Here is a 13,071-nt window from a genome sequence, read left to right on the forward strand (position 1 = left end):
ATACTCTTTTTGCCCAGGCCGCCACAACCCCGGGGGACAGCCCTTTTCAAAAACAATTGTCCGACTCTTGTAGGGGCGGACAGAATGGCCATATATTTGGCACTTCTGTACGACCCTTGTAGGGACGAGGGACGGATAATAGTTTTTTTTTTCAATTTGTTTTGTTTCGATAAGCTATTATTATTATCATATTTTATAATATTAAGCGGAAATTTGGATATGAAAAACTAATATTTCAGTATGTTATTTTGTATACATTTCATTTAAAATATTTTATTTATGGAAAAATAGATCTTATTTTTAAGTAATAATTGAGTATTTAATATGATCAATATGTAATAAAAAAATTCTTTGAAAGGTGTGTAGCATTGGATACGTATGGTCACATCCTGGCAATTTGCAGCAACTGTTCTTCTGTGCATGTATTACAAATGTGTGTTTGGTCGGACACATCAATTGAATTATTCATATATATTTTTCTGCCTGCAAACCTGCTTTTCTTTAATTAAAAAACTGATGTGTCCGCCCAGGGTTGTGGCGGCCAAAACAAAATTTTTTGCAACTGTATCCGTCCGAGGGTGAATAAATTAGAGTGGTTAGTTTTGAAAAAATAAAGAAAAGATAATTAGTTTTGAAAAGATTTTGTTCAGAGCAGTTAGAATAATGCAACGGAGCCTCGGTAGGGATGGCAATGGGTCGGGTTTCTTGAGATCCAGACCCGATCCATTATATTTCGGGTCGGTTCAGGTTCGAGTCCGGGTCTGGAAAAATGAAGATCCAGATCCGATCCATCGGGTTTTTTCGGGTTTCGGTTCGGATTCGGGTCTAATTCGGGTATTTAAAAAATAAAATTAAATAAAAATTAAAAATTATATATCTATAAAAAAATATGATGATTGATTTTTTTAAAATTTAGGAACATAAAAAAAGGTTTTACAAGTTTCGTCTAATACAATAAACACGTGAAACATGTTAACTTAACTGTATACAATCATTCAACTTATCATTTATATTTATATTTTTATTATATTTAGATTTTTTAATGCACAATAACTGAGAAAAATATTGATGAAATGAATATAAATTCTGTATTGGGCATATAAAATTAAGTAAAATGTTAATATTCATACCTAATAATTCATAATATTTCAATATATATACTTTACATTAATCACATAATATATATATATATATATTATTTTGTATCGGTTTTTATCGGGTTTCGGATCTGATCGGGTTTAAATCGGGTTTCGGGTTTCGGGTCGGGTCTCGGTTCGGAATACCTGAGATCCAGATCCAAACTCTTTCGGATCTAAAAATAAGATCCAGGTCCGGATCCAAATCCAAAAAAATCGGGTTCGGATAGACCTAATCGGATCGGAACGGACGGGTATCCATCGGGTCGGGTAAAACTCCATCCCTAAGCCTCGGACGTTAAGCCTCGTCCCTGGGTCGGGTAAAACTCCATCCCTAAGCCTCGGACGTTAAGCCTCGTCCCTCCAAACACAACTTCTATATTTTGGACATGATTCATTATTTGGCAGTTTTCATCAGTCAAGTCCGCCTATAATTAGTAGTTTCTTTTCGACGAAATGTTCCTTTTTTATTTTGAACACATCGTCCCTCAAAACCATTTTTATAGGCATGATCTCTTTATTTGGAAATTTTCTTGAGCTAGGTTCCACTTTATGATTTAACTAGTTGCAACAACCCTTTGCAACAACATTTATTTTTTTTAATATTATATAAACAGCTTTCATTTAAAAGATGCTTAAATCGAGTAAACAGATATTGTGGAAGTGTTGCATGAATAATTTTTTCCCGTATACAAAATAAACCATAAAAAAATCAACAACAACAAACATGTCCGATAAACAAAACAAATATTATAAAAAATAAGGAACAAAAATTTATCACCAACGGTTAATTTATTGACCTTTTCATCCGTCAATATCATGTCAAGACTATATTGTTCTCAGGTGTAAAGATTTGTCGACTCCCACATCCAACAAATTCTTACTTTTATCAGCCAATTATCTCTATCGTCTTTCAAAACATCTAGCATAGTGTAACCTATTATTATATTAGATGGAGAAGACAAATAAGCTATAAAAAAATTGTGTGTTAAATTTTATGATGTCTGACCTCAACAATTTAGGAGTTATTTGAGAAAAGACCGACTTATCAAAAATACTTTCTGCTTTTTATAAACACCTTTTCCAAAAATATGATGATAGTTTCAAATTCTAATTTGATTTTGATATTTTGAAAAAGGTATTTCTAAAATTTTCTTCAAATATATTTAAAATTAAGAAAGACAGTTTTTATTTTTGATATTTGAGAAAATTACTTTTTATTTTTGATATACATCTTTTCTAAAAATACGATGAAAGTTTCAAATTCTGATTTGATTTGGATATTTTGAAAAAGGTAGTTTTGAAACTTTCTTTCAATATATCCGAACTAAAAAAGACAGTTCTTATTTTTGATATTTTTTCATCCAAAAATTTCAGAAAATTAGAAAAAATAGAACAGACCTCTCTGAGAGGCGTCACCTAAACGACTCATACTTTCTTTTTTATATAACTATATTGATATTGATTCTCCTAATCAAACTTTGAGCATTTTAAAAAATAAAATAAAATTGAGCGTATAGCTCATAGCTTGTGCGCTAGCCCCCAAAATTTGGGTACAAACGCAATTTCGTTATAATTTTGCAAAGCTGAATAGTAGTAGCCAGGAACCAATTAATTACCAAAAATCTCAACTAAAATTTGTATACTGAAACAAATATAACAGTGTTTTGATAAAATTTACTTATTATTTAGAAATAATGTTCAATGTTGGCATTTACAATACTTGGTCTGAAAATATAAATCCTAATCAATCAATTTGAGACTTTTGATGTAGTGTATTTGATTTACTGATGATTTAAAATATAAAAAATATTAAATTTTTTTATTCCATTCGATTTTTACCTATAAATGGATCATTAAAATCGATACATGAACTGTGTCTGTCCGTGGCCTGTGAGCCATTAGCGTAACGCCAACATTTTTGATTGAAGATGTTTACTCTGCTGATAGAAATTAGAGGAAGTGAAAATTATTAGTCCTTCGAAGAGGGGGAACTGATCAACTCTGACAACTTTATACTTACTTTTTCAGTCGTTAATTCCTACCTTGACTCCTCTTTTCATTTTATACTGGTAAAATTGAGATAATCTGTCTTCTCCAAGTCTTTTGTTTCTCGTATTTCTGCCCATATAATATGTACTACTCTCACCGTCCCAAAATACATGCCGCTTTGACTTTTTGCACGTAATTTGATGTGCAGATAAAACATAATTCTATACATTATTTTTCAATTTTTTTCTGAATAAAAGTATAACATCCATATTTTTATTCAGAAAAAAAAATTTTAAAAATAATATATAGACATATATTTTATTTGCACCTCAAATTACGTGAAAAAGTTAAAGTGACATGTATTGTGGGACGGAGGAGTATTGTCCAACTTCCAAGTAACAAAAAGGTGGATGAAGTGCGGGTTCGAAAAATTTGTTAAAATATATGAGTATTTTTTTTGAAAACTTAAAATAGATGAGTATTGTTATATCCTATTATAAACGTTTCTTTTTGAAAAAAACTAATTCAAATTATTCATCTTTCTCTTCTTTCGATGCAAAATTAAGAATAATTTTTTGAAATTATACTTGTATTTAGTATTTCTATGATTTGACCTTTTAAAGTTATACACTATTGTCATTTTTCGATACACCGAATGAGGATATTTTTGTTGAAATAGTTATCCAACAAATTTTTTTTCTTAATATGTATTTTGTCAAAAACAAACATGTAGAGCGGAACGGATGAAGTATGTTCGTAGAACAAGAAATTTATATTATAGTGAATACTAATTAATAGAACCAAATAGTGATTATGAACCACCCAATTAAATAGCATGTATGAATTATGAACTTCATTATTAGTTTGTGTAGTATAATGAACAAAATCTATTATATTTATCAAATCATTACACTTCATTATTTTTTTAGTTTGTGTAGTATAATGAACAAAATCTATTTTTAAGTTTAAAACTATTAATTTTGTGTAAGAAAATTAATTAAGGCATACTAATTAATTTGAATTATATATATATATAATAATAATTTTTTAGTAAAATGATCAATCATATTAGTATATTATATATATTGATAAATATTTTTTGTAAAAAATATAATTTTACAGGTTACGCGGGTCGGGTTCGGATTAAATGAGTGGACCCATAACCCGTCTATTTTATACGGGTCAATTTCGTGTCCGACCTGTTTTTGACACCCGACCCGAACAACCCCAACCTGTAAAATTCGTGTTGTGTTCGTATTAGGTTATCGGGTCTTGTCCAATCTTGACAGGACTAACTGCCAACTTATAGGTACTATATCCTTTTCTCAATCTAGTTTTAATAGCATAAATTGAATAAGGGTCTGTTTGGCTGCTAATTGATAAGCTGCTTCTGACTTATAAATCCCTTATTGACAAGTGTTTGGCGATCCAACTTATGAATTGAATTTTCAATTTATAAGTTAACACGTACATTTTTCCACTTATTTTTATTTTTTAGTTTTTTTTAAATTTCGATTTTAAACATAAGTTTTGAAATGCTTTTCTAATCTAAAATTCATACATTAAGACCTCCGTCTCCTTTTACATGTTTATTTTCAAAATATTTTTTTTCCCTATTTATATGTCCATTTATAGTTTCAAAACTAATTTAATGATAGTTTTTCAAATATATCCACATTTCAATTTTCAAGACTTGACTTATTTAAAACTTGGTTGAATTCATGTTTTCAAGACATAAAGTAGGAGTATTCCACCATTTTCAAGATACTGTATTAATTAGAGATATTAAAAAAAATTATACAAACAATTATTCTTTGGTATGTGTTTTTTTCCCCAAAATGGACATGTAAAAGGGGACGGAGGGGGTAATTATTTATTTTAATTCATTTAAGTAAAATAAACTTTGACCTATAAGTAAATTTATCCAAGCACTTATTTATAAGTATTTACCAATTTATCACTTATTAGAACTTATTCAATTTAAGTCATAAGTCACTTATTTTAAGATTTTATCAAACCGGTACGAGGCAACGCTGAAAAGAGGAGAGTGTTACGTTAGGTTACTGAACTCCGTGAATATAGATAATATTTTTAAAATTTTGATTTAAAATAAAGAATATAAAAACTATCTTACGTAACAACTGAATTTTGAAAATAAAAATTCTTATTTTTGAACTCTATTAACTCCCATTGAAATTACGATATTTTTAATCTTTACAAAACTCTAATATTTTTATTTTTGGGGGGGGGGGGGGGGGGGGCTATTTTCTGTTTCTCTGCCCGAGTTTTTGCAGCACGGAAACATGCTAGGACTGAAAGTTCTGAAGTCCTGACAGTCGCTGCAAACCTGTATTTGCAACTGGTTGTCTCTCCATTGCCGCCTCTTCACCAATTTAAATTCTGCTAAAGCACAATTTAGTCATCATGACTCGCTTGATTTGTGATAATACTGAAAACACGTAACCATCTCTATATTTTCCCGATCCTATCACATTCTTTACATGGAGAGACGAGGGATCGTCATGTATTTTAAATTTATATGAAAATTAATTTTTTTATATTATTTTAGTTTTTTAAATAAAAAATAATAATTATTTGTTATTAAAAAATTTAGAATAAATTATGAAATTACATTTTATATAATTTTATAATACGTGCCGAACATGAGAGAAAATGAAATTATACACCTAGAGAAGGGTGAATAGGTGTTATGGCTAATATACCCGATTTTTAATTGTTACCGAATAGTTAAACTGTCACAGACAGCTTACTGTTAATTTCAGAGTAAACAGTCAGCTAGCTAACAGTGCAGATGCAATGCAAAACAGATATAAACAGTAAGCTAGCAACACAGAGAATTTTAGCCAGATTCGACCCCTAACCCTATTGGTCTACGTCCTGGTCCCCTACCAACTGGTAAAAGATTATATTATTAATCACTAAAATGTTAACAATTACAAGATTCAATAATATAACTCCGTTCAACCCTTGTTCCTGTTATCAGCTAGCTGAAACCCCTGAACCACAAACCAAAAGATCTCCAAGACCTATAGTTCCCAAGTATACTCTTCTCTAGCTGGATACGCAGTAACAAAACTTTACACCTTGAACAATACAATGTAAGTGTGTAATACAACCGAAACTATGAACTCAATATAAATATATAATCAAATATAAGTACTAGAGCTCAAAACGAATTTTGCAATGAAAATATGTTGTATTTCAGAAGCTTGAGGTGTGTATTCTTATTTTTGAAAACAGCAACCACACTCAAGTATTTACACCATTATTCCAAACGGTCATAATTCAACTAATCTCCAACGTTCTTGATTCAACAAATCTCACGTTTTATTTGCTTGAAAGATGATCGTTTGAACAACGTATATTTTATTGAGTAAAGCATGAAAAACGTTGTGAAGGTATCTCAATAAACATTTATATTAAAACAACCTTTTTGAAATCAAATAGGAGTAGTTAAAGATACGAACGACTTGAGAGAAAAACTCCTATCTTTTAGGAAATCGTTTTTGTTTAAAATGGAGCTCAAATATTTATATAAGCCATATACAAATATTAAAATCCTTACAAACCGATTCCTAACAAATCTCCACAATTTTAGTCTTCAATTTTTATCCGATAGCTTTTCTGTTCACGCTGTGAGCTTGCTGATAGAACTGGAGTATTTCCTGTAAGCTTGCTGACAGACAGATAAAATACTGAAAACTTGCAAACTGTTAGCACATGTATATAATCCTTTGATAGCTCGCTAACAAGCATCAGTTTTATGCTATTAGCTTGCTGGCAGTGTGATTATCAAAATTTTGAGAGTATCAATCCCCCCTTTTTTGATGATTACACTATATTTAGGAAAAGCAATAATACTCCCCCTGAATACCGCAATCTAATATCACTAAAACCTTTTCACAAATATAGAAATTCATATAAAACAAGTTTTGGAATACTTTTTTTGCCCAGGCCGCCACAACCCCGGGGGGACAGCCCTTTTCAAAAACAATTGTCCGACTCTTGTAGGGGCGGACAGAATGGCCATATATTTGGCACTTCTGTACGACCCTTGTAGGGACTAGGGACGGACATAATAGTTTTTTTTTCAATTTGTTTTGTTTCGATAAGCTATTATTATTATCATATTTTATAATATTAAGCGGAAATTTGGATATGAAAAACTAATATTTCAGTATGTTATTTTGTATACATTTCATCTAAAATATTTTATTTATGGAAAAATAAATCTTATTTTTAAGTAATAATTGAGTATTTAATATGATCAATATGTAATAAAAAAAATTTTTGAAAGGTGTGTAGCATTGGATACGTATGGTCACATCCTGGCAATTTGCAGCAACTGTTCTTGTGTGCATGTATTACAAATGTGTCTGCCCTGTGTTTGGTCGGACACATCAATTGAATTATTCATATATATTTTTATGCCTGCAAACCTGCTTTTCTTTAATTAAAAAATTGATGTGTCCGCCCGGGGTTGTGGCGGTCAAAACAAAATTTTTTGCAGCTGTATCCGTCCGAGGGTGAATAAATTAGCACTACACCATAAGTGGCCTATTGTAACAAATAATTTTGGTGTTACAAGATAAAATGTTACCATAAGTGCCTTAAAATGAATTTTATCTACATATGCCTACACCGTTTTTTAGTGTAACCATAGGTAAACTCTAGTGTAATCGTAGATGTAATGAGACATCTACGGTAACATTTTATTTGGTGTTACCATTGGTTTTAAAATATGTGTAACTAATTCCTAAATTGTTTTGGGCGGCTGAAATGAAACATGGGCGGGAGAGCTTGAAATTAATAAAAAACAGAAAGGGGGGAAATTGCCTTGTCCTAAAACAAAACACCACAGTTGCCTTGTCCTAAAACTAAAACAAAACACCTCCCACCCTCTTGAACACTCAACCCCCGCACCTCTCACCTCTCGGAAAATCAATCCCACCCACTCGCTAGTTCTCTACTCTCAGCTCCCCACTCGCTCACCCACCCACTCACTCCACACTCACTCACCAGTCACTCGCCGAGTAGGGTCTGCAATCGGGTCTGGAATCGGGTTTGCAATCGGGTCTACACTCTCAGCTGGATCTTTACTCTCAATCGAGTAGCAATTTGGTCTTCAGTCGAGTCTTAGGTTCGGGTTTTCAATTGGACTTAAATTAGGATTTTCAATCGGGTCTTCTACAGGTATGATTCTCTCTCTTCATTAGCTCTTCAATGTGTTTTTTTATGTTTCCTCTGTGTTTTTTATTTGCATGTTCTGATTTGTAAGATTTTCTCTAGGTTTTCTCTTTATGTTTATATATTCTGATTTTAATGTTCAATTTTTTATATTATGATATGTATATTCTGTTTTCTCTTTGTGTTTGTAAGATATTCTCTGGGGTTTCTCTTTGTTTTTTTAATTTTTTAATTTTTTATATTTTTTAAGCTCCCATATTTATGTTCTGTTTTTTATGTTTTCTTTGTATGTTTATAGATTCATAACAATAAAAAAGGAAATTAAATAGTGTTGGGAGAAAAGAAACAAGCTCAGGGTTGTATTTATATAATTTATGTCCTGTTGAGATTTTGGTCAAACATAAGTTTAAGATGGTTTTGTGAGTAGTGATTGTTGGATAGTTTGGGTGGCATGTAATCAAACTCAGTGGGAAAATGTTGCTACAAAACTAAATGTTTTGATTATCAGAACAATATAGAGTATTGTGTATACCAACTTGGTGATATGCATATGTGAAATGTGTATTAAGGAGCACAATGTGGTATGTTGATGCGTATCGAATCTGGTCTTTGGGCCTGTGTTCTGTATTGTGGTTACTATTTGAATTATAGAATCTGTGTATATGTGTTCTGTATTGTGGTTACTATTTGAATTATACTTCTAAATTATTGGATTCAGGTCATTTTTTCTTTAAATATATGGTGGATTTTATTTATTATTATATTTTTTCCCCTGATAACTGGTCTGCTACTCTTTGGTCTTTTAGTTTCATTTGTGGGAATGTACCGGAGAAATCTGATTTGGAACTTTATTCTCGTTAGGAGAAATTAATGCATTGAACATGTTTTTCTGGACTTGATAAAGGGTAACTTTCCATTCTTTAGGACAAATCTGAATGGCAGAAGTCTGTCATTGATGTAATTCAGATTATGTTTCCTTCGCACAACAAGAATATGTATATACTGCATTCTTTAGGACATATCTGAATATGTTAATTCATTGGATTAAGTGTGGTGGAGAAGCTTGAGGATCTTGTACTAGTTTAATTCTAGTCACCGAATTTTATATACTGCCTCAACTGTGATTAATCTTGATAATATCATGATATGATTTATCTGGATTATGTGATGTGGTATTTGAATAGGTTACTAAGGAGTAAATATATGTTAATTAGGCCTGCTAATTATATGTTAATTAGGCCTGCTAAGGAGTAAATATATGACTAAATAATTAGGCCTGCTAATAGAGTTAAAAATACATAAAACAGGGCTTCGTTAACAGCCAAAACTAATTGGTAAACACGTAAACCAAACACGTAGGCTACTGTGACTAATTGTATACATGTTTACAGTTGGTAGTTATGACAGAAAAAGGTCATTCTTGGTTGAATCTTCCCAAGTATACCAACGATTACATCGATGGAGTCAAATTGTTTGTGAAGAAAGCGATGGCCAATTTCGCTACTGGAACAGAAATAAAGTGTCCTTGTCGTAAGTGTGAAAATCGCTTGTGGTGGTCTGCCGACGATGTTGAGAGTCATCTGATCTGCAGTGGACCATCTTTGTCGTTCGTTAAGTGGATTTATGATGTTACGTTATTGGCAGACAAAATAGATAATAAGGATTTTGAACCAAATACCGGATTCGGAGATAATCTTGACGAGATGTTAAATATGACACACGGCAATATGGAACCAAATGCCAATGCTAGAAAATTTTATCGACTTGTTGATGATGGAAAACAGCCCCTCTACCCTGGTTGCAAGAATTTCTCGCGATTAAGTTTTTTAGTTAGGCTGTACCATTGGAAGTGTCTAAACGGAGTAACTGAGTCTGCATTCGGAGAGATTCTACAGTTGTTAAAAGAGGCTGTTCCCAATATTAATGTGCCTGCCTCTTTTAATTCAGCTAAAAATATGATAAAGGATCTAGGTCTTGACTACAAGAAAATACATGCATGTCCGAATGACTGCATCTTGTATTGGGGGGAGAATAAAAATAAAGATTCTTGCAAGACCTCTGGTGTTTCAAGGTGGAAAGGCATAGTTATAAGGCATAGTTTTAATATACTATCACAGTCCGGTATACTTGTGCTAATTAGTTTTAATTAGTTTTAATGCTTGTGCTAATTACCAAAAAAATTAGTTTTAATTAGTTTTAAGGCACTTATAGTAACAGTTTTAATACTTGTAGAAAATTAAAAGGACCAAGAGGCAGAAAGTAGTTCAGAGCAGTACAGGGGGCCCAAGAACTCGTGGCCAAGCTGCTAAATTGGTGAATAAGGAAGCAGCTTCGGAGCCGCTTCCCACAGAGGTATACTTTTAAATTAAAACATCAAATAAAAAGTTACTATTATATAGATTATAATTTGAGAAAGTTGTAACTTTTTTTAATTTCATTTTTATAGAAAAATGATGCACCTGTGCTTACTGCAAAAGAAAAGCTACAAGCTTTAAAATCTGGTCCTGGTTCCATGCTTGCTTATAATCAATTAAGAGAACGTGAGAAATCACAAATTGAGAAGGAGATCCCGGAGGGAGAGTCTGGAACGCAGCAAATGATGGCTGAATCAGGTAATTTTTTTTTCAATTATTACAGTTGGCTCATTTCAATCATGTTAACTGTATCATGACTAATTGATAATGACAAGTATTAGGAGATACCCCTGGTGAAGCTTCGAAAAGAAAGAGGGGCAAGACCAAAATGAACCATGTTCATAACAGCAATGAAAAAAAAATTGTCACCCTCAATGATAAATTTCAACCTGTGTCGTGTGGAGGGAACAATTCAATTGCTGAATTGAGCAACTTTTTGGGGACAACTCTTAGGCAATTTGTGCCTCTTACTTGTGCTAGTTGGCATGCAGTTCCCGAAAAGGACCTGCTGTGGGAGTATGTCAAGGTTAATTAGTTTTAATTTCATTGTTTTTTTTATTTGGTGCTCCTATTTTCTGTGTTTTTCTTTATTTATGTAGTTTAAATGACTTTTTGCAGGACAAGTATATTATTCCGGAAGAGGCTAAATCATGGGTTTTTACAACCATGAGTGATCAGTTTAGGAGCCACAAAAGCCGAATTAAGCGAAATTATTACACCAAGTATGCAACGGATGAGGAGAGGTTGGAGAATAGGCCGAGGGACGTTTCTCTTGAAGACTGGAAGATTCTCTTAGCTTATTGGAGTGACGAAAAAATTAAGGTACAAAGTGTTAATTACTTAATTCTATATTCCCTTATTATGTGCCCATTGTCACTAATTAATATATTAATATTTGATCGTGTTTGTTCCAATAGGACACAGCAAGAAAGAATATCATTGCACGTCAAAAAGTGAAAGAGCCACATACCACTGGGCCCAGGACTTTCGCGCAAGTTATATACAACATGGTAAAAAATATAATCACTAATTAACATGGTTTAATTCTAATCATCCTGAATAATTGTTTAGAATTATGACTACACTGACTTATGTTTTTATTTAATGGAATTCAGCAACTCGAAAGACTTGATAAATTGCCCATTGGTATCGAGGATGATGAAGCGGAAGAGCTTTTAAAAATTTCTGATGCTGATGTCTATTTGAAGACACGTAAACGAGATAAGGCCCGCGAGTACAAGGCAACAAAGGAAGAAGCTGAAGCGCTTGACAAAAGATTTGTAAGTTCTCTTTCTGGAATTCAAGTTCACTTTCATTTCAAAGTCAGTCCATTAGTCCATAGTTCAAGTTCATTAGTTTTTTGACTTATTTGCATATGCTCTTTCCTTTATTTGCATATGTTATGTGCTCTAATTTTTCCCACATATGGTGTATTTTTTTTGACTTATTTGCAAATGTTATGTCCTCTGATTTTGCTTTCTTCCTAGAAAAATGTCGAACAAACTCTAAAGACCGATGGTGCTGAGGCTGCTAATAAGTTGGTTCATGACAAAGAACACAAACCGTCTTACCTGATTGGAAGGCTTATTCGCAAGAAAGAGGAAAAGAAACAAAAGGCTGCTTTAGGAACAACACGTACATTATCGGTTCCAGGACATGAATATGCCAAAATCCGGGCTGATATTGAGAAAGAGCTGGATGAAAAACTTGAACAGAAGTTTCAAGACATGGTGAAAAAATTGGCAGAGCAGAATCCGGGTTTGAAGATCAACCTCGATGACTCCGACAAGTCGACAGAAGCAGAAGTAGAAGCTGAGTCTGTTGGGACTGATCATGAGTAGTTTTGCTTGTCGCAATTCTACTCTCTTTTGGTTAAAATTAACTCGGTTAACTCTAGTAATTAAATCATGTTTATGATGTATTTAGTTTTAAGCGCCAGTACTTGTTTTGGTGTGGTTGATGGTTGGTATAGCTAGGCTTGGACCTTTGTTTTGGTACTTATTGGAATTATCTTTGTTGTTGGATATTGGTTGGTAAATTTGAAATGGGGAAGTGCTATTTTCAAATGTTATATTGCCTTTTTTTTTTTCTATAAAGTGTTGGCAAAGAGTCTTGTAAAGTGTAGCTATTGTTATAAATGGATCATATTTCACTGTTGCTAAATATCAAAAAATGTTGGTAATGATATAAAAAATGTAGGTAAAGGTGGAAAGTTTTATATAAAAATGTAACCATAACCAACAAGGTGTTGCCATTGATAACTTAGTTTTTCAAAGTTTAATGTTACAGTAGCACAAATGGTGTTACCATAGACCTATAGT

At 32.4% G+C, this 13,071-nt stretch overlaps 1 protein-coding gene across 1 annotated transcript; it reads left to right on the plus strand.

The window, feature by feature from the left end:
- Positions 1-9,736: 9,736 nt before the first annotated feature.
- LOC135149266 (uncharacterized) lies at positions 9,737-12,822 on the plus strand. Its single transcript, XM_064084477.1, has 8 exons — positions 9,737-10,465; positions 10,569-10,688; positions 10,783-10,948; positions 11,032-11,276; positions 11,369-11,572; positions 11,668-11,760; positions 11,866-12,030; positions 12,238-12,822. The coding sequence occupies exons 1-8, from the start codon at positions 9,737-9,739 to the stop codon at positions 12,589-12,591; spliced, it is 2,076 nt and encodes a 691-aa protein (XP_063940547.1). The 3' UTR covers positions 12,592-12,822.
- The last annotated feature ends 249 nt before the right edge of the window (positions 12,823-13,071 follow it).

Source organism: Daucus carota, chromosome 9 (assembly GCF_001625215.2).
Source record: "Daucus carota subsp. sativus chromosome 9, DH1 v3.0, whole genome shotgun sequence".
Lineage (NCBI taxonomy): Eukaryota > Viridiplantae > Streptophyta > Magnoliopsida > Apiales > Apiaceae > Daucus > Daucus carota.

Coding starts and splice junctions, on each gene's coding strand:
- LOC135149266 (XM_064084477.1), top strand. CDS start 9,737: ATGACAGAAAAAGGTCATTCTTGGTTGAATCTTCCCAAGTATACCAAC. Junction 11,277..11,368: donor TGCTGTGGGAGTATGTCAAG/GTTAATTAGTTT, acceptor GACTTTTTGCAG/GACAAGTATATTATTCCGGA. Junction 11,573..11,667: donor GGAGTGACGAAAAAATTAAG/GTACAAAGTGTT, acceptor TTGTTCCAATAG/GACACAGCAAGAAAGAATAT.